General features: G+C 39.6%; 1 protein-coding gene across 1 annotated transcript; it reads right to left on the bottom strand.

Moving 5' to 3' along the window:
• Nucleotides 1–2,230: 2,230 nt before the first annotated feature.
• Nucleotides 2,231–26,188, bottom strand: dnt (tyrosine-protein kinase Dnt). Its single transcript, XM_011641546.3, has 8 exons — nucleotides 25,573–26,188; nucleotides 8,707–8,834; nucleotides 5,441–5,847; nucleotides 5,162–5,347; nucleotides 4,778–4,916; nucleotides 4,249–4,541; nucleotides 3,705–3,864; nucleotides 2,231–3,370 (listed from the first exon to the last, which is right to left on the bottom strand). The coding sequence occupies exons 1-8, from the start codon at nucleotides 25,670–25,672 to the stop codon at nucleotides 3,122–3,124; spliced, it is 1,662 nt and encodes a 553-aa protein (XP_011639848.2). The 5' UTR covers nucleotides 25,673–26,188; the 3' UTR covers nucleotides 2,231–3,121.
• Between the last annotated feature and the right edge of the window lie 1,021 nt (nucleotides 26,189–27,209).

The following is a 27,209-nucleotide window of genomic DNA, read 5'->3' as shown; positions in this document are numbered from 1 at the left end:
TCGTGAATGACATTATCTTGCGTCTGTTACGATGAGCGAAGTGCTCGCTCTAAAATGCACCCCCGTTATGGCCCCGTTGCAGCCAGCACATCAGTACTAAAGCAATTTTGAATCCTGTCACCCTCAACGTTTGGTTAAATCCCAAGTGCAAACAAGGAGCGCAGGGACTTCATTGAGATTCATTAAAACCCTTGTTGCTCCTTTCAGCTCTACGAAACTACGACTAAGAGAGACCCTTTATTCCTTGGGCTTCTTTTATTATCGCAACGCTAAAAGCTTTAAAAATTTTACCCCCGTAACGTTGTTCGTTGTAATTGTTTATTAAAAGTAATGCGAGGTCGATTGCACGCCAAATAAGCGATAAATAAGTTATACGAGGAGAAAATTCTAACGGTTTTTTTTTTATCCTTGCATTTTTTTCGTGCTTCACGGAGTAATGATTCATCCGTGTAGGCGGGCGCTAATCGTTCGTGCCGTTGAATGTCACGAGCGCGCTTAAGTCGTTCGTGCCAAAGATGCAATTATGTAGTCGCGGATTGTCGGGCAATCGCAGGATATCGCGTTACGTAAAACCTTCTTTGTAAGATCGGCGATTACGAGACTCTCGGGACTCACGGTCGCGCAATGACGCAGAATCTCTTCTCGTTAAGACGTATCCGAGAGTATTCCGCTATGCGGACCGAAGAAACGCCTACTTCCGTGGAAACGAAACGCGCCGACGACTAATTTGTAACCGATTCTTCGAGCTGCACCGGATTGTTATCTGTGTTTCTCGAGAAGAAATATTCGACGAGTAACGATTACCGCGACACTGGCTGCGTCGTAAAAAGCGCATTTCAAACGAACTCCTGCCGTTTCTCGCGCAATTAAACCTTAAACGCGTTTGCCTGTAAGCCGTACAGATGTCTTTTTTTTTTTTTTTTCACGCGCATGGTGCGTATTTTCACCAGTTTCCGGCTTTTTAAAGCACCCTCGGCCGATTTCGCGAGAAGGCGCATTTGCTGTCGACGGAGCGTAGAAAACGGAGTGCCTAATGTAGCGTGCCTAATCGGACTCACATTATTGGGGAATCACCGACAGAGCGTACCCGGAGAATCTTGACAGTGTAAATATGCTGCAAATTAATGTTCTGGCAGCCCAAGGCTGTTCATGCTCTCACGAAACGTGCTTAGCGGAGCGTCGTCATTCGTGGATGCCGAACAGCACATAATAGCGAGAATAAACAACGTGAATTCCGGATAAAACGGTTTATAGCTGAGGAGAAGAGCTCGAGTATAGTCTGTGTAATGGCGCGTCCATGTCTTAGCCCGACTGCTAAGTACAGTTACATGCCTAATGGATTGCAATATTTTCGTTTCAAATTATTAATAAAATTATTTATTTGCACAAAAAGATATTACGATACGCAGTATTTATATAGCGAGTAAAAATATTGCAATAAAAATGATTATTATTTCCCGATTGATCAATATTGCATAGCTATAAGGTATGCAATTTACATACATTATATGCATGCATTTATATGCCAATATAAATTTACATTTATTAATAAATTTGTTTTAATGTTTATAGATTTTATAATAATTTCAGAATATTACGCGTTTGAATATAATTTAATCGCTCACAAAGTGGCGCAAATTGCTGTAAAGTATCAATAAAAGCTCATTGTGTCGATATAAATTTATAATATTGGGCAACAATTTTTCTTTTATATTTATTTTTATATGTGAAACGATTGAAAAATAATTCATATTAAAATTATTGAAAATGGTTTAATTTATTAATATTGTCACGATTTACTATGCTCAATTTATTTATCTATAATTAAAAAACATGTATTAATAATATGCTTGGTATATGTATAAGCAATGTATGCAGAAGACAAAATATGCATTTAAAATGCATTTAACAACGTTCGTCATTCTGAACAAGACATCGCGAAGACTGCCGTTAATTTCGTCTCATGACAGCCGTAGTGCTGCCATACGAATTACAAGACTCGTTTAGGATGTGACATATGGCTTTGACGAACGGTTTCCGAGAAAACAGAAACTCTTTCCGCGTGTTCGCACCCTTCCTTTCGCCACGAAGAAAGGATCGCCAGAAATAACCAGTGGATGGCTCCAAAAACCGTGGTTCGTCCTAGAAAGAATGACATTTACGACTGTTTTTGTAGTGACGGATCAGCCGTGAAAGAGTGGAGACGCAGACAAAAGTAACCACACTGTCGTTCTGTATCGTATAGATAGAAATTTATTGTGCTCGCAACGGTTGCGGTTTGTACAATTATAGTCTCTCACATTACATTAATTAATTATGTACACGGGATTCGTTTCGTTTGGGCGCATTTTTCGTATACTTAACGATAGCGTATGCACAAAGCACTGGAACTACAGTATGTACAAAAAATACAAAAAAAAAAAAAAAAAGAGAGAAAAGAAAGGAAGGTATTGGCACACTCGAAACACACTCACGTAGGTAAGCAAAACGCGTATCACATAGTTTCGGATTCGCCGTTTCCACCACCGGCAGTGCAGGTTTCCGAAAATGGATCTGGCGATGCACGATGACGTACGTTCGCCGGTTTTGGTAATCATGGGTGATACGGGTCGAACAAGTGTCAAATACGTAAGAGTGGCAGCATGAGTTCAGTCTTAAGTTACGATACGAATAGTTCGCGCGATTTCTATACGTTGTGCTTATTTATTATACAGAGTGTCCTGTGGATATATCTCTATTAGAAAAAGATGGGATATATTCCTGACTGAGATTATAAAATCTTTTTTATATGAAAATTATCACAACAATAGAATTCTACGCTAAATTCGATCTTGACCAAATAGTAGTTATTTTTTTAAGCGACGACGACAGTTACTCCACTTAATTGCACAATTTTGAGGAGAAAATGTGTGTACATTGGAATCTATTACAATTATACACGACTGCTATATATAAAAATGCTTAAATTATACGAGGATCTTAAATAAACTAGAATGATATATACACGCGCATCTCGTTACATAATAGTCTTTCGATAAAAGTTTCGATATGTTTGAAAATTTAATGGAGACACGTTAATAGAAAGGTTCAGTCCTACTTTACAGCCAAGCATACTACTCAATTAAACATATCGCGTTAATTGAGTATGAAAATCTTGTAGACAGATAATGAGTTGACTAAACGTTGGCCTTTCTTCCGCTGACATGGCCCAGCAATATGCCATCACTGCGAACAGCTCGTCCGGACAGTTTATCGGTTGCGCCAACCTGTATCCTTCTCGGAGATAGGATGCCATTTCAAATGGATCCACTTCTCCATATGGTTGTTGCGCCAACGTCGTTAGCTCCCATAATAAAACGCCAAATGCCCACTAAAATTGAATAACATAAAATAAAATGTGATAAAACAAAATAAAATGGAATGTGAATAGAATAAAATAAAATAAAAATAGTACATTACAGCATATATCATTTTATTATATATCATATATAATTTTAAAATGACTTTTATTGCAATATAAACTGTGAATGCAATTAGTTTCGGTAGAATAAAAATTTCAAAATGGAATTTATAACACTATCTAATTTATTAAAAAATAAAAATTATACAAGGAAAAAAAATACAAGACAGATAAAATACAAAATATTTAATATTTATTTTTTATTATACTTTTTATTTTGATTCATATATGTTACTTTACTTACCACGTCAGAAGCTGTGGTGAAGGTTTTACTGAGTAAACTTTCTATCGCTAGCCATTTGATGGGACGATTCTCGTTATCGCCAAGGCAATGATAATCTTGTGGGAACAGATCTCTAGCTAAAGCGTTATCCGTGATCTGTACTCTTAAATCGTCGTCCACCCTGAAAGACGAAAATCGAATTTGAGCCGATGATTGTCGGAGAAGCGGAAATTACGCGATTTCATTGGTGCATCGTTATAAATATTTTTCCTAAATGAAAGTCAAGCAGTAATTACGTAATTAGCGTTAACGTACCGGTTATTAAATCTATGCACATAATTAATTCCATAACGAGATACGTAATAACTTCAACTCGTATAGCTATATAAAATCCGAAGCCGATCAAATTACGTTAATATATCTAATAAAAATTTTAAGAGATAATTCAAAGATTTATAGAGCGCGTAAAATTAAATGATCAGGAAAGCAATATAAAAATATGTTCACGTCAAAGTTTACGTCGTATACTTCGGGAAGACTTGATGATTTATTGTTTTTTACGTACACGCAATTTCTGGCGGCTAAGTCTCTATGAACGAGCCTCTTTCTGTGAAGATATTGTACACCTTTGGCAGCTTGAAGTGCCATTTCGACAACTTCCTGTGTGGTAAGAGCCCTTGGAGGTCCTTCGTTACTGAACTTGCATCTCAGCAAGAATCTCTTCATGTTTTTGTAGCCCGTGTGTGGGTACAGCAGGAAAGGCGCGCTTCTGTCTTCGATGGAAACACCGAGAACTGGAAGTAACGCTGGATGACTGAGTCCATATAGGGCTAAACCTTCTCGTAGCAGAAGAGCCACCTTTTTAAAACAAAATGTAGACAAAATTTATTTAAAGATAACTTGACTATATTTTAAGAAAAATAACTTTTTGTGTTAAATAAGATATCTTGTTTTTTTTTTTTAATAATGTGAAAAAAATAACTAATACACACACACACACACACACACACACACACACACATATATTTTTTTTATTTGTATACTGATTAATTATCTCGAAAAAATCATTTGAGAATAATTTCAAATTAACCTACTTGCGATTGAGATGCGTGCTCGGCAGCAGTTTTCACTAGTACATCTTTCGGCAATGAAGCGCCTTCTTCGTGGTAACTGCCCCTATACACGCGCCCAAATGTTCCCTCCAATTCGATACTGAGGAGACGCACCCTACATCTGTAACATGAAAAAGATAAATTATTTTACTTCACTCTCACAATTTTCTGCATATTTCTTTGATATTAAGCGAATCAGAAAGATCGATCTTTATGACACTTACTGTGACAAATAAATTTCTCAAAGTGATAATCAATTAAAGTTCTCATAATAGAACAGAATATATTTGATATTCGTGATATTTTTTTTTTTTTTAAATTAAATTCAATCAATTTTATTTATCAATTTTAAAATGCGATAGTCACCTTTGCACGGTAATTTCTTGGATTCTTTCATGAAGTTCTCTGTTAGAACGATCATCCAGCCTTCTGTAAGACGATCCTGACGCAGCGGACGCAGGTGGAGGTGTTTCCGGCGACAAGAAAGTTTGTGCAGGTCCTACTCCGGTGCCTCTTTCCATACTGCATGCCGAACTGAGTCCTCTAGATTCTCTGGAATTCATACCATTGACATGAATATTTTCCGTGCATATTGAAAAAAATTAGCCGATTGTTTCGGTTCTTTTTAACGACTTTCTCACTCACTGAAGAGGATCTCGATGTCTTCTAGTCTTCTTATCGCGTACGTAGTAAGCCATAATCAAGACGAAAATAGCCGCGATAAATGCACACGCGCAACCAATCGCTGCGTAAAAGATTTGACCGCCAGAAGTAGAGCCGGAGGCGGCGACTAGAACTTCCTCGGGTTCGGTGTAACTTTCTTTCTTCATACAGATCTTTTTTCTCTTGAACTCCAAGCTGGTGATATTTCTTCTTGATAACGAAACAGTTATTCGGAGACTAAGGTCGACCTCGACGTTGTAGGGTCCGCAGTGCAACGACAAAGCCCACGTTTGCAGACTGCCGATAGGTATTTCGCCGGCTTGAGAGATGTTCAGAGAACTGCTTAACACCGAAGGATTACTGATATCCACAGACATCTGATATGGTAGCTGGAAAAAAAAAAAAGAAACCACTTTTGCCTCACTTATGACTAATTATTATTTATAAAAAATTTGAAATTTGAAAAAAGTTATGTAAAAGTTATGTCAATTGATAGTAAAAGCGTATGTCATATACTCAATACAATTTATACATTTGAGCAAAAAGATGTAATATGACGAACGAGTGAAAGATTTGAGAGGAGAAATGTCCACACAAACGTTCGTATGAGTATCTGAATCACAATTCGCAAAGGAGTTGAGATACCCAAAACAGACAGAACAATGTCGAGGGACGTAAGATTTGGGTAAGCTACCGCTCGTCGTAATCTCAAGAACGTTGAACCTCCTATAATCTGTAGCGTACCATTCTTGGAAGACAATTTGTGCTCAGCGAGAGCAAAGCGAGCCCAGAGGACTCGCGAGAACAAGAGTGGAAAGAGAGCGGCTACGGGGAGGGAGAGGGATGGAAAGGCCGATGGAGGGGAAGCGAAGCTAAGCGATGCAGAAGCAGCAGCGAGCTCGCAGCTTATTACTAGCTCGCAGTGATGATCGGTTCTCGGCTGGCCACAAGGAAAGTACCTCGTCAACCTGCCGGCTTGTCGCTACTACTATCTAACCCTCTCCTACAGTCTTTTACAGCCGCGAAGATCGCTGGTGTCTCACTACGTGGCCAGTCAGATAATTTCTATCGAATCGACTAACGGATTTTTCACTTAAGAATCTGGATGGTCGAGAGGTGATTTTTTTGTGATATCCTGATGTGATTTCCTGATGTGAATATATTTTACAGTTGATAACTTTGTTAAAATTTTTTTTTCCGCGAAGATAAAGGAGTAATTGTTATAAAAGAAAAGAGAAACATTTGTCATTATATGCTGCTAATTAAAATATAAAATGTGCTCGATCATCTGCACTTTCTTTAACAGTAAATACTATATAATTACTTATGACAGATGGCACGACAGGGACACTATGATGGATGGGACATCCTTGAAAAATGTCCTTGCGCGGATATGCTACCTTTGTACTTCTCGCGGAGGATGTCAATTTTCATACATATCTCTGACAAGAATTCCCATATACTCCTCGCACAATATACGGCTCCCGCTTGTTTCTCGTTAATTTTTGAATCCTCCATATGTTTCATCCTCAACACAAAACGGCGTTGCGTGATGCGCGAGGGAAGGAAAATTGCTATGCCCGCGCTATACAAATGCCCACGCAGCAAACGTCCGATCGAAATTGAAAGCGCTGCCTGCGGTGCGCAGAGCCGTCAGAAGGATTCCCCCCCGATAATTCGACGTGTACGACGTCGCGTCCGGAAACCGCTTTATCGAGACACAATTCCCGCAGGCTTGACGGACAGGCGCTGGTTTAAGTACCATTCAAGCCACTCGGTTTTGCCGCGGAGGTGACGGATGTCTTTGCGTCGCTCGTCAGTCTTCCTCATCTCCTTCTTTAGTTCCCCTCCCTCCTCCTCCTCCTCCTCCTCCTTCCTAGTTGTCTGCTATATGCCGAGACAACTGGAAAGAAGTGGATGGACCACTTTGTCCCGCTCCTGGATCCATCCTTTTTTTCCGCGCATCGTCGACGAGTCAATCGGACACCCCGCCGCATTCTGCCCACTTTTCGCCGCCACTTTGTCAATGTACCACGGATGTCGACGGCGAGCAACGGGTAGAGGTGGTTTGCGGGGCTTCACCGATGACTCATCGGACGAGAGAAAGAGAGATAGTCTGGTTTCGATTTTATATCCCGCATAAATATGCAGCTGCTGATTCTCATCGTCGTAACTATCTCTCGCGCGGCGTCTGCAGTGTCGTTACATTAAGACTAACATAAAATTAATTCGCACAGTGGGACGCACAGTTGGTTATTTATTTAAGGCAAAAAGTAGGAGAAGGATTGATCGGTGGATTCTTAGTAATATTAATGAACGCGTACGATGTAAAAAATGAGAAAGAATTACTGACGCAATAAGAAAAGAAAAATAACGATTGTAAAACAAAAAAAAAAAAATCAGAGGCGATTAATCATTTCCTAACAAACGAATATGTCACGTAATTTTTAGCGCTGAAATCGAATGTTGCATGTTTCCTCGGCGAAAAGACTACGCCATTGCCGAGAATTTAAAAAACTGTGAGGAACGATATGCCTCGATAATCTCGATAAGTACGGCACGCCATAAGGACATGAGAGAAACGCGAATAAAGATTGGTTAAAGGTCTTGAATGGCTGGACGGTGTGATCGCTGAACCCTGAAAAACGCTCGCTGAGGTTCGTCAGATGAGATCCGTCGTCTCTGAAGTAGTCTTATATGCGGTGACGCGAATTCCTACGTTAACGAGCAATTTCAGCATTTCTCAGCCACGGGCGACTTTAATCCCGGCGAAGAAACGCAAAGAGACACGGGAGGAATGGCAGAAAAGTCAGAGGAACATAAATAAAAAGATGTAGAAGTACTCGCCAAGAATATTGTGCACGTAAATATCTTGCGCATGGATAATTCTTGTCCTCGACCACTGTATTATCCGCTCGCTTAAAATTTTATTCCATCAAAGTCCCTTTGCAACTCGCTCTTGCGTAACACGCATTAACCGAGATCTTAACAAAAGAAATTTCTTTCTGCTCTGAATATCTCATAATTAACTCATTTTAAAGTTAAATTTTCTTATGAGAATCATTTGAGTGTACAATTAATGCAAATTAAATTGCTAGACTTTTAAGATATACAGCTTAAAAATTACATAATTATATCTTCACTGAAACTTTCACTATATTTTCACTACGACGCCTCTTTACGACGTAGTCTGTATAATACTGCGCCAGCATTAAAATATTTAATATGATATTATTATACGAACTTACCGGTCTACCGGCGAGATTTTCCCATGTGAAATGAAGCTTGTCAATCAAAGCTGGTACAGGAACGACGAACTTGATAGCATACTCGTTTACAACGCCCTCTCTGACATAAAATAATTCTCCATCTAATCCTGAAATGTAAATCAAATTTATCTTTAATATATCATTTCATAAAAAGCTATATAAGAATATTCAAATTTTCTCTCTTTATGTTTATGTGATTTAATGTGCGTTATTTGATGAATTTGAAAATTAATGTATTTAATTTGACAAATATTCCAAATATATTAAATTAATAGCGTGACTTGTTGAGTTAAAAAAAAAAAAAGAATATTTGTTCGCAGGTTTTGTTTCCCCCCTCCCCCATACATAAGGAATTATCTGATACAGATTACGAGTGGATGATTCATTCTGCTCCACTCATGATACAATTAACGTAGCGTGCATTTGTCGCACAAATTTACGAGAGCAATGTGCATTGTGTGATTCCAACATTAAAAATGCCTTTTCATATATTTCATATGTCACAAAGACATGACAAATATTTGGAAATAAAACTGTATGGTTTTCAGAAATTATTGTCGTTACCAACAACGGAATTTAAATTAGTATTAAGAACTAGAAACATTTTAAAATAAAATAGAAAAATAAAGAGAGGGCATAATAATTTTTATAATTAGTTAATAAATCTGTTATATTTATGAAACTTTTGTTCAGCAAATTAATTAAATCATATTAAATGAAACATAAAGGATAGTTCCCATTTTTAATAAAAATTTTCGTAGGAATATTATTTTTATTAATTTATATCGAAAAATTAATAATACATATTATAAATAAAATAATTAAAAAAAAAATATATATATATAGCAAGTAATTTCATTTGAATTTATATTAAATTATTTGAAAGATGGAAAATTTGCTTGTCTAAATCATCTTTAAGCACATAAATAATTAATATCCGCAGAGATATAAAGCACACTTGAGACAGAACAACAAATTGCCGCGTAATGGGTGTTCGCTTCGCTAAATTTTCGCCCATCCCATCGGATCCACACTTTAATACACATTATGCTACCGGACGATTCAACCGAAGCGAAGGTTGGTGTGCAGGAGCAAGGTTACGTGGGCGAGCTAGCGAAGGTGGAGTATCGGAGAGTTAAGAAGGAGAATCTGCCGTAGAAGGGACCAGGACATGGGCACACGTCATGTTCTCCCTCGGCGAGGGTCTATCCTTTGCGGTTGCATCTGATAGCGTGCTTAACGAGGCACGAGTTGGATTTTTAAGTCACCCAGAAGACAATGTGCCGCGCTGCCCCCACAGTCATGCCTTTGCCTTCGGTTCCTGCCTGGCTCGTTCGGCGTCTCCCTGCCTCGCCTCTTTCCGTGGCCCTCCGGCCTTTACCGGTTTTCTGCATCAGATATCGTATACCTAAGACCTCAGTACCGGTTGTTTTTGCGACCAGGTTTCTCGCCGTCCCGGTGCCGTGCGGGTGCCCGGTCACGGCGGTCGTCGTAAAAAGGACGAGGAACGAGCCTGCGAGCGTTCCCTCAAAAATAGTAATTCCGAGCTCTGAAAAGCCTACGAATTCCGTTTCGGACTACCTGCCGCAAAATCGATTTGTCTAGAATAAGAGAAATGAAAGAAGCTAACACCAACGACAGGTGCGTTTAACACCTTTAAACGACGAATACACTGGCGAATACGTGGCGTAAGATAAATAACGTTATTATTTCCTTTCAGAAATTCACCGCTTTACGAATAATATACGATTCGATTCACAAAGCTGAAGGTCCAACGAATAATAATTAATTGCGCTTCGGTAAATTGCGCTTTCTATTTTCTAGATAATCCAATTCGCGCGTGAATTCTCTGTGGGGGAGTCTTTCACGATCGTTAATCCGGCGCAGTCCTCTCGCGCGTTGGAAGGTAAAGTGTAATCCTTCCGGCATCAAAGATAACTTTACCTCGTCATCGTTTCTCCCCATCGCCGACGACGTTCCAAGTATGACCTCGTTACCGCGGCTTGCCCCCGCCTCTTATCTAGTCAAGAAGGGTAGCACCAATCTCTTCGGCACTCTTCCCGTGCCGATTATGCGGGAACTTTGTAAGCGGGTGCAGGAAGCAGGTCGTCGGGTACCAAAGCTGCTTTGATGTCTGCTATGCCTACCGCGCGCGAAGAGCGAGAGCCAGAAAGCGACGAGGGAAGTGCGAGTTGGCGAGAAGGATAAGAAGAGGTTTCAAAGAGGAAAAAAGCCCTTTCAGTAAAGGCGTCGACCCTTGCAACTGCTGCCAGGCACAATTGTCACGAGGGATCGTACAGAACTATAGGCTTCTCTTTTCGCACAACTTGCATTTATCGCTTCTACCTACCGTCTACCGATCGTATCAAATAGCGTCGAGCCAAATAGCGAATTATTGCTATTTTCATAAGCTAAGATCGTAGATAAAAAGCAGAAAGATTCCTCGGCGTATTATTGAATTTAGCCAGCCTGTTCTCAAATAGATACAAAGGATCTAGAATCTAGGATCTATATCTTTTTGATATAATCTGAAGAAAATGCGACTAAATCTTTACATTTATATTTTGGTTCTTTTATATTAACAAGCAAAAGAATAGCGCATATTAAAAAAAAAAATTATCAATAAATTATTTGAATAAAAAAAATTCCAAAAAAAGATTTCTATAACAAAATTTTGTAAAATATTTATCAGAATTGAGAATTATTTACTATCCAATAGAAATGGATATTAAGAATGATACTTAACAATTAATTTAATAAACTGTTATAAAGATTTTAATAAAGATTTTTCAGTCTAATCGTCTTTAAAAACTCATTTTGAATAAAATAAAATTAAAATAACGCGTCAAGAATGTTTAGGAAATTCTGTTAAGAACTTTTCGACTGCAATTATCAGATTACAAACTTATTTTTGCAGCTAGTTTTGCCATCTAGTGAAGACATTTGAGACACTTCCTTAAACACGCAATCGCACAGAACGAACTCGTAACATTAAAGATTAAAATGAGCGAAGCAAGAAGAAAGCAGAAACAGATAAATGACAAATAAAAAGACTATTCCAAAACTCGCTAAAGTACAATATCCTGAATACTTCAAGCTATTTGAAGGAAACCATTGCTGTGGTACAGTCTCCAGCTCGCTCTATTATTGTCTGGAGACGCAATAATTCTAAAGAAGTACTTTTTACTCCCCTTGGAAAGACCGAATAAGCGTATAAAAGAAAAATATTGCCAGGTACGAATGCAACCGGAGAAATTTCACACGCCACGGTATTCCGCACTGTCAAAATACGGCATTGAGCCACGTTGACGAATAGAGGTCGCTAAATAATAGAGCGGATAAGGGTGAAAATAAGACGTTTAAAACAGTGAAGTATTATTAAGAGGAACAGTCATATGATCTTTAAAGAAATATAGAAAAATTTATAGAAAATTATGTTTTTAAAACTCAGCTTGATATAGATCTTTACTTTTTAGTCTGATATGTATAAAATTGTACAAGTTTATAGATTGCTAACTTTAAATATTTCTAATGCTGCTAACATTTGTGTGTGATAGGATGTATATGAATATAATATATATATATATATATATATATATACACACATATAAGCCGACACGGAATGAAAGAACCACAAAGAATCAAAAACATACAAAGAAAACGTAACGTATACATAACACGCGGTCTTTTTTGTACATTTTATAGTGGAATTTTTCATCAAAATTTAGAATTTTTCTTCGTTTTACGTTATCCTATCTCGATATGGCGATATGCAAATATACCAGCAAAATATGTAAAAATATTCAAAAGATTTTTATATGTTCATGACTTTACGGCTAAAACTTTCGGAACAGATATAAAGAAACCGCTTATAAGGCTATAATATGTAATAATGAATCTCGAACGAATAAAATGAGCGGATGTGTGCGTAACGCGAAGGCGCGAAACCGTCCGCGAAATTTTGCGGTGCGATGTGTCCCTCCGCTGTCAAAATACGATATTGAATGAAGTTGACGGGTGCAACTCCGAGTCTGGTCGAATAAAAAGCCGGACCTCGGAGAGTGGGGCCATGCAGAATCGCCTTCAACGGCCTGCCATCGGCGGGAGGGAGAAGTTCTGGGTCAGAAACCCAACACTTTCCGAATATGAAATCCGGTACGGGTATAACGAGATCCTCTTGTGGTAAAGTTCTTAAAAGCGAAGACCCAGAGCAATCGTGGACGAGGAATGAGAGATTGGGAGAAAAAGAGCGAAAATGAAGGAGAGAGAGAGAGAGAGGGTGGAAGCGCGGATCGAAGGAACAGGAAATATTGGATTCACGCGACGCCTACTCACAATGCGGTCTGCGCGATTTTCAGTCGATTCCCGTTCCATGCCGTCGCGTCTGGTACATCAATAGCATGAACGACAGGTCGCTGCGGGGAATATCGAGATATCTCAAATGTCTACGGTCCAGCAGCGCAACAATATTACGGAGGGATTAATTTAGTAGTAAAAGCGAAATAAAATGCAGAATGTCCTGTCTAGAAGAGATGCGATTTTTAAAAGGAATTATTAACACGTCGTTTTAACATAAAATATCTCTCGTCTTGCCTTTATTTTTTAATATCGAACGAAATATCGTATGCAGGAATTTTGCATTTTACGACATCGATTCTGTCTCGCATCGGGGATAACTCGCAATTGCATTCATCACGCGCGTCGTGATGGAAACAGCGATAAATCTCGATATATTCCGAATCTGAACGCTGCTGCAGAGACGCACGTTCAGCAGCATGCAACGAACGCGCAAAGGCGCGCCGTGATTTACGACAAATTCCGCCCCGCGCGTAAAGACCGAAGTTTTCTGAGGAAAGTCCGGTGTTAACGTGCTCCAAAAATGATCCGCGAGCGAGGTTAACGACCAGATCAGCGCCAGCTGGCATATACTCGCCGATATCTCGGCTCGCTGCCTCCAGAGATCTAATAACACGCTCGCGTCTATATGCCGCGTGTGTACACGCAATCGCGTGTACACGAGTAACGCACGAGTGTATGTGTTGCTGCCGTCGCTGCGCGAGATATTTTTCACTTTCGCCATCGCGAGCAAACGACGTGGGCGTCTATATACAGGGTGACTCAGATGCCACGCCCTTCTTCCTGATTACGAATCCTTTATTCGGGCTTGGAGTAAATTTTCTCGTCGCAAATATCATCCCGATTGAACATCTTGACAACTGAGACTCATATAAATTTTTATCGAAGCAAACTTTATTTGCTTGGTTGTATTGCCAGAATTCTCTCACACTTACTATCTTTGTGCAACTGCTGATGATTTGAAATTAAAATAATCCTTTCTGTTTATTCTTTTTCCAACACGTGACTCCTGAGATATCTTGCGTACCTAACGCACACGCACCCGTGGCTACATATCGCGACTCCCTCATCCACTCGTGCGAGCCGAGTGCATGTATATAATGCAGGAGGCTGGCTGCTTAGCATATATCGAACGGCCTCCCTCCCTCTGTGCCGACAGGGGTCTCCTGAATAACCCATAAGTCCTGGACAAGTCCTGAGCGTCGTTTGTACACTCTCTCCTGCCGCCTTCCCTACCTCCTCGGTCAACGTCGAATCCTCCTACTCTGTCTTTCGGTCTACTCCCTGCTGTCTTCTCCATCTGCTTTCTCGTACTCCGTGAGCTCTTCTCCTCGGACCATAGGTTAAATCCAGGAAGGCGTAACTTCACGCGACATCAGTTATAATTCACTCTGGAATAACGTTAAAGAGAAGCAAAGATAGGCAAGATAGAGGAAGAGAGAGGCTGAAGGAACCACAGTTAGATTGCTGTTTCTGAGAACGCTCGATAGGTTCCATGAAGTTCCACCGCTGCTTTATAATTCTACGACTTTGAAAGGATTAAGAAAAAGTCGTTCGGCAATCGTATTTCTTTACTTCGAAATTCATCTGTGTGTAAAGCATAGATGGATTTATTAAGGTTGTGTGAGAAAATTGGGATGGCATGCTATAGATGCTTCATGAACAATTTCGTTTACATTTTTACTGTTTACAAAACTATTTTTGATGGCCATAAAAAAAAATTTAATATTGCATAGAGAAAAAACTCCACTGGCAATATTTTTGCAAATAAAATTTTTGTGATGTTTTTTACATACATGTTTATTTTATGTATTTTATGTATTATAACGTAAAACGTAACAAAATCGAAAAGCTACTAGGGTACATTCAATATAGTTTAAGCAATTTAGGTAATATATATATATATATATATATATATATATATATATATACTGTAAACATTATTCATCATCAACCCGCGAGTCATTTATTATGATCAGAAGTCCATTCTTACTTTGGTTACATTCAGAAGTGACAAGTATTCCCGAACAAAGCGCATCGCGGCATGGAATAAACTCCGAATAGATCCTGCGAGCGATGCATCATACATAACGACCGTGGTTTAGGTTTATTTGTCGAGGGGAGAGAATAGTAGCGAAACAGGAACCAAAGCAAATGTTGCCGGGCCAGGACGTGATTCTGGCACATCGGGAGCTAAAATAATATTGTTCGCGAGGCAAGCACCCTCATGGCGATCGCTCGAGATGCGATTGCACAGTACATCGTTATATCGGACACCAGCCACGGATTGTCGAGGCGACTAAACAGGGGTTGACAGATGGGTGGGTTGATTGAGACGTCGTCGGTGCTACGACATATGGCAGCACTAGCTGGCAATCAAGACTCGGACATGAAGAGGATTACGCGACGACTGGATTTATCATGACAGCGGAATCGAGTGTCTATCTCTGTCCGAGTTTCTCTCTCTCTCTCTTTTTTTCTCTCTCGACATGTTCGTGTATCCGCGAGATCGAAGAAGCTCGTTAAGGCCAGACGAGAATGTCGAGAAGGAACGATCCGCGTGATCCTTTAAATCCGTTTCAAACGGCTTTCTTCGAATTTAATCCTTCGAACTGTCAACCGGATCACGTCGTACAATTATTCTGCTTCATTTCCCGATTGCATGTAGCGAACGTTTCTTGATCCTTTAAGATGTTTTTTTTTTTTGTATAATTTTATTTCTTATATATTTTATTTCAAGTCATAATCTCCTGATGTAGCATTGTTAAACACGATCGTGTGAATGCTATGAATGACTATTTCAATTTGTTTGTAAAATCCAAAATTATCGTTTTGATTCTCACGAATTTAACATGAATGAATGCATAAAGAATATTTACTTACATTAAAAAGGTTGTGAAAATTAAAATCTATCATTTGTGAGTAAAATAATTTAATTTATTTCTTTTATACATAATGCTAATATTAAACAATATTTTTAAATAATTCACACAGCCATATGCAATTATAAGTTAATTTTTAACATGCTTTTCTCTTTTTCCGTGGCAAAAACGAGGCGGGAATGTTTTCGACAATGCAAAAAACTGACCTAAAGATACATGTGTAACATCTCCCTTCGCGAGATGTCCCCGAAGAAATCAATCTTTTCGAAGGATTCTTCGTTGGCAGCGTGGAACGATTGTCAAGCACGATTTATCACTGCAGTCTGTCAGGGGACAACTCCTACGCGAAGTTTAAAAAAAAAAAAACGAGAAGAAAAGGATACGATGGTCGTAAAAAGTGGACTCTCTATCCCCCGCTGTGGGATCGGAGGGAATTTCGAAGTGGGCTCTGAGTGTGATGGCATCTCTAGACCGCAGGCTTCGAAATTTTTAAGTTATCTATTGGAGGATTTCTCTTCCTGGCGCCGATGGCCCGATAACCCGAGGGACACATTTCGAATTTCGTCTGCTGTCACGAAGATGATATGGAACACGACAGGATACTCGAAACGCAAAACCCTAGTAGTGCACGAACTGCTCAACGATTTCTATTTTTACTGTAGCACAGCGGCCGATAAGTCATCTGAAGAATCGCTCGACACAACGCGACTTCGATGAGAAAAAAAACGTTAATACCGAAATATATTTCGAGACTCGATAACAGCCTGCGCTAAATCATAATCCTTCTATAGGCACGGCGAATATTAAAACGAACGTCAAGATGCAATATTCAGATGCATATTCAGAATAAACGTGAATCTCGAGATCGTGCACGATGTTTATACTATGGCATACTTTGCACCGAACTTGTCGTCTCGGAACATAATCATTCAGCTTTCTCGAAAATAAAGATATTTTGTGGAAGTCTTTTTTTCACAATCTTGAGCGACAAGGGACGGTTATCGCTTAGAGGCCCATTTGTCAAAAATTGTTTGTGGGCGCGAGAAAGCAGGTTTGCGTTCTTACTTGCCAAGTCACCCTCTATAAGGGCCGATGGTCCGAATAGACATTGGAAAAATATTTTCTCTCGGCAGGATTGTGATGTTAGTATCGGAGCGAGAGAATACGCGAGAGTACGAACGAATATGTTCGAGAGGACGGAGCGAAATGTTGGAATCACGTTCTTATATTGAATTCGAAGAGGGCCACGTACCTATCGGATCTTTCGAGTGTTTTCCACAGAGAGGACCAGAGAGAGATGGCGACTCATCTTCGAGGAGCAGATGCTCGTTAAGATCCTGTCACTCAGAGAACTCGCTTGGATGGAGGTTGCAGTGGGTTCGTGCGTGGACGAGGATTAAAAGATTCCCCGCGAGGATAACAGTGAGAAATTGATGGATATTGCCATCGCTACGGAGCAATGAAACGAAGTATAGACGACTCGGGGGTAGAGGGACATGTGTCGTGATTCTTAGTTAATTAAAAATAAAATCGACATCACGCTTTTCGAATCTTTCGAAAGCTAAACTTAAGTAGATTGGCCCTTTGCTTTCAGATCTTGATGTAAATATTGAAGTTCGATAAGTACAAATTCTTTCAATCTGCTAATTTGAGATTACGCGAATGATATTGTATATTTTTAGAAATCTTTAATCACAGGGATGTATAATATATAATATATAATATTTTCATATTTGCAGTTTGAATGTACCGCGGAATAAAAATGCAGCACATTTTAATTATTTCCAACATGCTTTCAGCTCTACATAGCGTAACAACACGGGATCAAAGAATCACAGAGAAGAGTCATCTTATATTTCGAGAAATAGAAAATGGGACGGTATTAACAAAGACATTGCTTCGTGGCAAATGCGGACGCGAACTTTTTGTACTTTCCGTGATAATTCTCAAGAGAGAAAAATCTCTCTAAAAGCATTGGGAGAGAACTGGGGTGCGCTCGTTTCACCCCATGTCTTTGAAAACCCTCGGGGCAAACGAGGTCTTTGCGAAAGATCTCGTTCTATTCCATTATACGATGATCCGATTGATGATACTATCCAACTTGACAATTACGAATTGTACTTCTTGTAACGATTGTAATTTCATGTTAAAAGAAAATACTCGTATGCAACATATTTAAAAATTTTTTTTTAACATTTAATAATATGTAATACAAATTAAAACAAATTCAATGAAGGTAAGATGATTAAAGAGAAATAAAATAGTGAGAAACAAAATAGCGTGAAAACAATGTTGAAACTTCTAAAGAAATCCATCATCTGCTTCCTTTGATAAAAGAGGATTGTGTCAGCACATTATCCGAGAATTGACAAAATCCGAGGTGCCAAGGTTTGGACAGTACCTCTAGCCTCGTCTTTGTGAGAAAGATAACACATGTCGCCAAAGAATCGAGACTGGGCAAATCGCATGTATAGGTTGTATGTTTTTCCTTTCCAGGATTTCCTTCTTTCGCTCCAGAACAAATAAAACCCCGAGAAACTGCCGAGTGTTACATTATCTTTCTCACTCCCGCTGTCTCTCTCTCTCTCTCTCTCTCTCTCTCTCTCTCTTCCTCGGAAGAAAATCCACGGGGGTTCCGTTTCTTCTCCCTACAACGGCATGTAAATGTCCTACCAATACAGCGGCAGACGCGATCCTGGTGCGTACGTTGGACGATGCCGAACGAGCGAACGAGCCCGCGCGCGCGCGCGCGCGCACACACAAGTGAAAACTTAAGGCGCGGATCTTAACGAGGAACCGAAGATTGATGCGGACACGGGCGCAGCATCCGCTCGGGCCCGGTCCATCCTGAAATCGTACACGCGCGTTTCCTGTCTACCCCTCTCTGGTACCTCATCACTCTCTGTCATCCGCGCGCATAGGTAGATAGATGCATCGTCGTTGCACATCCCCCTTTTCGCCCTTCGCACGGCGCATTGATCATTATATATCTGTAGTCCTGCGTTCTCGCGTTTCTTCAGCGATGAACAACTCTCACGGAGCTATCGCGATATTTATCGCTACCGGTCACCGACGGTCTCTTGTCGTGGGTCCATCGACTCGTTCTCGATTAATGCACATCGTTATCACGTGGCATGCATCGATGGCAGGTACAGCCACACCAATCCCTACGCCATTGTACGAGCATAAACGTTTTCACGGGGCCCTGGTCGGAGCCTTTGAAGCGGCCCTACTCTACGGGTAACATCAAGATGGGCCTGTCAGGCCCTAACTAGCTAAGGTCGGACCCAAGCCGGACTCACACGAACGAAGAGACGCCTCGGGCCGAGTGTACGCTGTTTTCGTGTTTTGACACGGCCTTCTGACGGGTGACGCTCGTTCAAATCAGTGTATTTAATGTATTTGTCATGTTGTTAATTTTATAAGCAAATATAACATTGCTGGATGGCGTCGCGGGTAAATTTAGATACTTATAAGTCAAATGATAAATATTTACTTGATTAAATAGTCGCGGAGAAACGACCGTACTTAGATATATTTATTATAATTTTGTATTATTATAGTTTCGCTACGTTATGTGAATTTAAACTAATATTCAATAATTGAGCAAACATATAATGTAAGTAATACATTTAAGATAATGTTTTTAACATATGATATAAAATAAAATAAGATTTTTTATTTTTAAAGCGTATAACATTTTATAAATAAATCAATCTCATAAGACTGTATGGTTAAGAAGAAAATAATCCCAAGGGATTATTATCTCTATTAATTTGTATTTTTTTTATACGTGGCAATTGAATCCGAGTAATACGATGGGACGAGATAACAGAAAGACGAGAACAGCAATATCGAATTGAATTTATAGTCGGCAAGGCAACTTATTAAACAGGACGGAAAACCAATCCGAATGAAAGGAGCACAATTCGCCACAACAAAATGATATGGTGTGCGTATTAAAACGATCGCATGAAAAAGGCGAAGAGTTGAGTAAAATAATGGATATTTGGATCGAAATAAATGGAAATGGAAAGTATCTTTCCCGCTTGCAACGACGATGAACACAACGAGCAACACGATCGCGAGAATCGATCGGCGATTAAATATAATTTACTTCGCGCGTTGAGCAGCGTGAAATCGGAGAAGGCAGAATGTAACTTGGTACCGGTGAAATTCCGACTTATCTTATCCAAGTTAACGCCATACGATCCCACGAGGTGGTAGCGGATGTGCATGCGGGCCTCTTCGCTTCCAGATAAGTCCCAAATTTTAAGACCGTGTCTTTGCCACCTGCTTACCACTTGCGGCGCAATTTATCGTCCACCATTACTGCAGGAATTTATACGATGTACGATCGCTTTTCATATTCAATACTGCCGAGGTTGTTCCTCCCCTTCGTTGTCGATTACGCGCAGGTAACCGTTTACGAAACCGTGCACGATCGAGATCGATTTCTCAATCGCGGTCGATCGTGAAGAAACAGGCGGAAGAAACAGGAAATTCTATGAGTGAATACGGAAACTGGAAACCTCCTTGTTCCACGGGGGTTTAGAAAGCTCGGGGCCCATATGGAGGCAAAGTTTTGGAATCAATATCCGGGGGTCCATCTGAGCCCCGGCTGGGCTCCTCCCCCCTTCTACCTCGGTATCCGAGACAAGAAAGCGATAAAAAAGGAAAGATATAAAAAAAAGAAGTAGGAGAAAAAGAGGGAGGAGAAGGTAGAGAAGGAGAGAGAAAGACGTGAAGACCTTGCGAGAACAAAACGAAGAGGAGTGACTGTCGATTATTCGGTGTCTAAACAAACTAGAGCCGGTCCTGCAAAGTGCGGCGCGGCGCCCCACGCCGCCGTCGCTTAACAAGGACCTCGTTATAATATTTTATTACGCCTCTCGTATATTATAATGCCACGCTGTGCCGCGCAAGGTTTCCTGCGGGCGAGAGGTCGAGGTAGCTTTCGCGCAGTCATGTAGATGTAGAAATTTACTGCTGTGTTTCGTAGAAGGAACCGGGTACCTGTATGTTTCGACGGGGCCCGTCGTGATCAACACGGAACCATGATTGAAAACGCCGGTACGAATGACTTATCGCGTTGTCAGCTGGATCCGCATACATTGACGAGAATGTATCTCGCATTTCAGCCGGCTCGGTCGAGTAAACATGCAAGTTTAAAGTATCGCAAGTTCGAACGCCACGCGTGAACTTCGAAGAATGTGACTCCACCCGACTAGAACGTATCTATTAATACCTATTTACGCTAAATTGGTACGTCGCGACGTATTTCCTTGCCGATTCTATTAACGTCGTCATATTATACTGTACTGTACTGTGTTTGCGCAGTTTCAACTGTGAATTTTTCATCTGTGAATTTTTTGAATATAGAAATATCGAGGAAAATATTAATTAATTAATTTCCCTCTTAAAAATCAAATAAAAGTTCTTCGCTCAATCAAAATTATTGAGAAATCGAATTAAAAACTATGTTTGTTATCTATTTTCATTTAAAATCTAATTTGCTAAATAGCTCTGCTCTTCTAATATTTAAATTAAAGTATTTGTTTACATTATCAGTATGCAGCAATCATCGATATTTGATGAATCGGTAATTTAATTCTAATTGTTTACGCCATGATTTGTCGAACAATGTTTGCAATGAGGTCAACGAAATTGTTGTGACGGATATTAATACATAGAGCTACAATAAATGGCGTGGCCAATTGCAACCATGTAATTTCGTGTGCAACCATAAATCTTTATCTTTAATTACAAGGCATCATTTGCGTGATTTAAAACGCTCAACGATCGCGCCTCTGATACCCCTTGTGTTGTAATAAATTATTGAAGTGGAAATAATATAACTGCTCATTTTGCATTGTAGCTTTTTCTTACATCATTCTTATTCTCGCAATATTGCAGTCGATGCTCGATATGTCACCGAATCAAAAACATTTAAAAAATAATTATTAATATTCTAATAAAAACCTTTGCTTATGTTTTGTAATGAGAGGGTGCTTAATTATATTGTAGTACTTTTGTACTACAATTTTTATTTTACTCATTAAATTTTGTTCTCTTTTTCAAGTGATTAAAGTTCAGTGTACGTATCATTACTCAAATCGTGTTTATCCAATTTGCACGCGGCAAGATTGCATTCTAATTGCGTTTGTGTGCGTACTCGACAAGTTGTGGACGACTTTGACGCGTGCGAAACGTGCGTCGAGACGTCAGTCGAGAGGCGAAACGCGCAATCCCACGCGCGAACGCACTTCTCTCGAGGGCGGTCCTGAACGGGTTCAGGTGTCGCAGGGTCCGCGTGTCACCCTGTATCCTCGTCGTGTCCCACGATGAGAGGCAACGAAGCGAATGCTTTTCGCGGTCCAATGGCCTGAAAACGAATTATCCTTCGTCGTGGAAGTTATCGAGGAAATATTGGAAAGTCCGCCCCGCCGCGGCTCGAGTGGCCCCTATTCGTTTCCGGCGCGACGATTCGTGTGCGTTGGGCTGAGCAACGATTTCTGACTAACGTGGCCCGTAAGCGAAATCCGAAGTGAACGTGGTGCCACGGTGATAGAGAGGATTGAAAACGTGAGAGTGGAACAGCCGGATAGGAAGATCGGAACAGGAAACAGCTTTATCGCGTTCGATAAAGGGTAGCGAATGTAAGATTACGTACGAAGAACGAGTTTACAACGTTTATTCTTTGTAAGCGTATCCCTTTAAAGTACATTATGTAAAACACTATCGTGTAAAGCTGGAACGCGTGCCACAGTTTCTCGGAAGTTGTTAAATTATTATTTTGAAATACATTTCTGCATTAATAATGTACTATTGTATACCTTTTTAACAATATATTTTTCCTGCGAAAGTGACATCAATATTACTGTAAATGTATTTATATATAACTTTAACATTTGTTCTTCAAAATATTTCAACCGAAGTAAATATTTGGCATCGCAAAGTTCAACAAAATATGTTCAGAGTTATAACGAATTGAAGAAATAATAGACAAATTCGCTATAATGTTATCCCAAAAATCGATGCCTCGTATTCTCAATAGGATTTATAAAAATGTTGCGCAAAAAACATTAGCGTTGTTTAATGAAATTCCCCGTGAAAGGGGGGAGGCAGTAATAGGAAAAGGTAGATCGATGTTCGATAAGTGAATGGTTCTATTTATCTTCCAGATATTTCAATCGATATCAAATAGGTTGGGAATTATAGAGAGAATTTCGAATTCTCTCGCAACAATTCGATAGCTCACGTCGAGTTCGTAATATTGCGGCGAACGTTTCAACACCCTACCTTGCCGCTATTGACATTCGCTGATTATGCGGCGCGACGCACGGTATGCTTCAATTACGGCGTGGTTAATGAAACAACTGCGTGTATCGGCGATGGCGATTATTCGTTGGATAAGTTTGGAGCGATATAAGCTACTGATGGACGATTATTTAACGTCCAATACTCAATTATACGCGTACTAAGCGTTTATCGCGCTTATCGTATCTGGAATGAATTTTCGATAGAGCTTTGTTTCGCCACATGACACTCCGAGAGCTTTAAAAAAAACGCTAACTTCACTGTTCTCTGTTTGACCTCATCGCAACAGCCCTATTTGCCGCAACACCGCTCGTTCGAATTAAATGTGACTGATCGATAATATGCCGTTAACAGCCTTATCTGATAATTGCGCGTGCTACGTTGAGAATAATCACAAAAGTGGAAAACGATCACTTTAAAGGGGAATTCCGACGCGAGATACGCGTGACGGCTAATTTTCCTATTCTCAGGTCGTCCTTAACCGAGGGGATTTATATTTGAAATTATACCGGTTTTATACTTGAAGTTATTACCGGGCATTCGAGAAATGAGGGACGAATGAAGTACCAGGTTTTGCTCTCGTCAAAGGAATACGATTAATACGTAACCTCGGAAGAAATTGACATCATTATATGCTTGAATTAAAAACGTGGCTTTGAATTTATTGCTCTGTAGTCGGTACATTAGTTCGTTGAAGATATCTTTTTGCAAATTTAACGGATCTACTTTTATATAAAATTCTATTTTTTACGCCGCATTGCTTTTACAAGGTTGTGTCACGCACTATAAAATTAGATGCCTTAGGTAATATATAATTTATTTAACATTTACACGATGTTTTTTTTTTCCTTATATATATATATATATATATATATATATATATATATATACAGATTATTTTTAATCGTCCACTTGCAGGAAATATAAGAATACATAAACGAGAGATCATATCCACAACGAAATTTTTATAGAGAAAAATTACGCGAAAAATTAGTATTGTTTAATAAAATCAATTTCCCATGAATACAAGACGATAAATCGAGAAAATCGGTTGATGTTCGACAAATGAAAGGTTTTATTTATCTTTCAGATATTTCGGTCCGTGTTTGATAACTTACAGCTATAAATAGTTTAGAATTTTCTCGTAACTATTTAGAACGTCTGATAATTTATAATCGTACTGTAATATCACGATAAATTCCACTTTTAATAATCCATTTTGCCGTTATTGACACTTGCTGATTATATATTGAAATGTGAGGTTGTTAATAAAAATTTATAAGTTTTATAGGCTGCTTACGTTTTCGATTTTAAAAACTAAAAACAGGTTTTAAAAAAATAGAAACGGAATAGAAAGTTCACTTTCTTTAATTTTGATGCTTAATGTGATATTTTTTTATACATCTACAAAATATATATAAGAGAGTCAAAGATACAACAGAGCTTAATTTTTGACTGATCTATGGCTTGATCAATCCAAATCTATTATTCAGTACAGAGATATTGGCAAATAATCGATTATTTATTTCACGAGCACGCTGACAGGTTATTTCCGAGCTAATATTGTATATCGAGCATTGCATGAGAAATTTGAATCAATCATAAAATGCTAAGTGGAGCGCATATATTTGTACAATATTGCTTAAGAATTATGTATCAATTTTTTTTTTGTAATTCTGTGCGATCAAAATTTCAAAAATTTATTAATATTAAATATAAATTTTTATATTATTCTTGTTTTACGAGTATATTGAACTCCGTTTTACTACGCAGTTTTGAAACAGTAGCACGCCTGTCTCTTTTTTTCTCGCTCTTTCTTTAGATACCACTATCTTCCATGAGACGAGATAAGTTTAAAGTTACGTGTCGAAGGAAACTGCAATAAGCATATGCGTATAGTGGCGAAACTTTTTATTGTATTGTAATAATACGGACTAATTTATTTCATATTCTCTAAACTTTTTAAATTAAATTTAAATATTTAAAATAAATAAATATGTTTGAATGTTTGATTAATCCATATTATTCAATAAAAGTGTATTTTATATTTCAATTTATATGTCCTCTCCATTACTCTTTCAACAACTCGATTTAATTAATTTATATAAAAAAAAAAAAAACGTACATACATGTAACAAAAAGAAAGTAAGAACAGCGATTATTTCTTCGGGGCATTGTTACATTCATGGATTTTCGTTAAAAGTTAATGGTATAACCGGCGAAACGCAATGCCGGCCTGTTGCCGCTCCGTAAATCTACAACAAACATCAAGAAAAAAATGTCTTACCAAGTAGCTTGCGAACCTCGGCGAAGCTGAGGAAGAGATTGAAGTAACTCGCGGCTGGCCGCGCGACGACGATCAGCAGGATCACGAGTCGCCAGAGCATCGTGATCGCCACGTGACGCTTACACTTGGCTTGTATATTTACGGCCGCACGCGCGAGAACACCCGCACAACACACTCGCTACGCGTTGTCCCTCGCGCCGTTCATATTTCGCGCGATGCAAATCCGCGACACGGCGACGACTACCCCGCGACACCAACCCAGGACCACCACCTCTCCGCAAAGGCGTCTGCACGTGACGCCTTTTTTCTGGCGGCGTGAGATTCCGCGCGAAAGCGCGCCGGTCCGGGCGCTCCCGTTTGACAGCTCGCACGTTCGACACGCGCGTTATATCCGACGCAGGGGCACTCCCACACGCGAGAAACGCGATTTCCTCTCCGGAACTTTCGCTTCGACGTCCCGATGCTCCTCGACGCGTGTCGAGCGACGCGCGTACGACGAAATCGACAGGACGGTGTAGCAACGCGGAATGGTGCGAGCGGAGCGGAGACGCTCTCATGGAGAGCGCGCGGCGTGCCTGCCTCGTGAAAGCCACAACCAGTTGTGTGCTACCATCGCCATGGGTCGTCTGGGGTCGGGGCAAGCCTGTCTACCGAGAGCGACCGAGTTCGGCCGAGACTTGCCGAGGTCCACCTACGAGGGAACTCAACGATGGTCGTGGTCGTGGGTAGGTCCATAGGAGGAGATCGAACAGCCACGCTCGAACGAGACCGGAATTGAATTTAAAATTCACCGACGGCGATATCGCGCGGGCGCTGAATGCTGCGCTGGACGCAACTCTCTCTCTCTCTCTCTCTCTCTCTCTCTCTCTCTCTCTCATTGTTTGCGATTTGATTGAAATTTGCGATGTCCGAGTGACAAATTCAATGGAAAAAATTGCTCGAGAAATCGCTCCTTTTTGCGCGATCCTAGGGAACAAAGGGAAAACTCTAAAATTCAATTTGGATCATGTGATCGATGATTTGCAAAAGTCATTAATTGTTGGTTTTCAAGCGGTAACTTCTATTACTCTACTTTTTTTTTAGCCATCACCAATTTAGGATCTGAAAGGTGAAAGAGAATGCGTTTTAAAATTTTTTTAAATTTGATTCTATGCTATTTGTATGATTTATAGTGAGATAAATAATAAGAGTCAAAGAGTCTACTGCGATGAATCCTTTGATAAAACGATGTATATGAATATGAAGATAGTATGAATAAAATCGATGATTCTTGAATTAATTGTATATTAAAAAACGATCCAAACAAGATAATATGTCATAGTATCAATGAGCAATAAGGTTCATTGATGTTCTTTTTGTCAAGTAAGTATTTACATCTTTTATGGTCATTTGACTTGTAATATTGGCGTTGCTAACCGTAAAAAATCGGAAGCGTAACAGCATTCTCGCGAGCAATAAATTTCTGGTCCTTTATTCACGGTACTTCGGTAACAGGCTACAGACTCCGTCACGTGTTACCTGAAGTTGAAAGTCGCACCTCATTCTGTCAGGTAGGCCACTTCGTTTCCTTCCTTTTCTTTGCGGGAGGCGTATAATACCTTGCTATCCAATTAACCGGTGCCAATCGCTAAAGAAAA

Source organism: Pogonomyrmex barbatus, unplaced genomic scaffold (assembly GCF_055798465.1).
Source record: "Pogonomyrmex barbatus isolate J1 unplaced genomic scaffold, ASM5579846v1 scaffold9, whole genome shotgun sequence".
NCBI lineage: Eukaryota > Metazoa > Arthropoda > Insecta > Hymenoptera > Formicidae > Pogonomyrmex > Pogonomyrmex barbatus.
Note: the sequence above shows the minus strand (reverse complement) of the source record. Positions and strands in the feature narration are given on the sequence as shown.

Excerpts from the sequence above, each read along its gene's own strand:
- dnt (XM_011641546.3), bottom strand. The coding sequence starts at position 25,672 with ATGCTCTGGCGACTCGTGATCCTGCTGATCGTCGTCGCGCGGCCAGCC. Across the intron at positions 4,917-5,161 it reads CAAGAAATTACCGTGCAAAG|ATGTAGGGTGCGTCTCCTCA; the intron begins GTGACTATCGCA and ends TTCATGTTACAG. Across the intron at positions 3,371-3,704 it reads TCACCACAGCTTCTGACGTG|TGGGCATTTGGCGTTTTATT; the intron begins GTAAGTAAAGTA and ends ATTCAATTTTAG.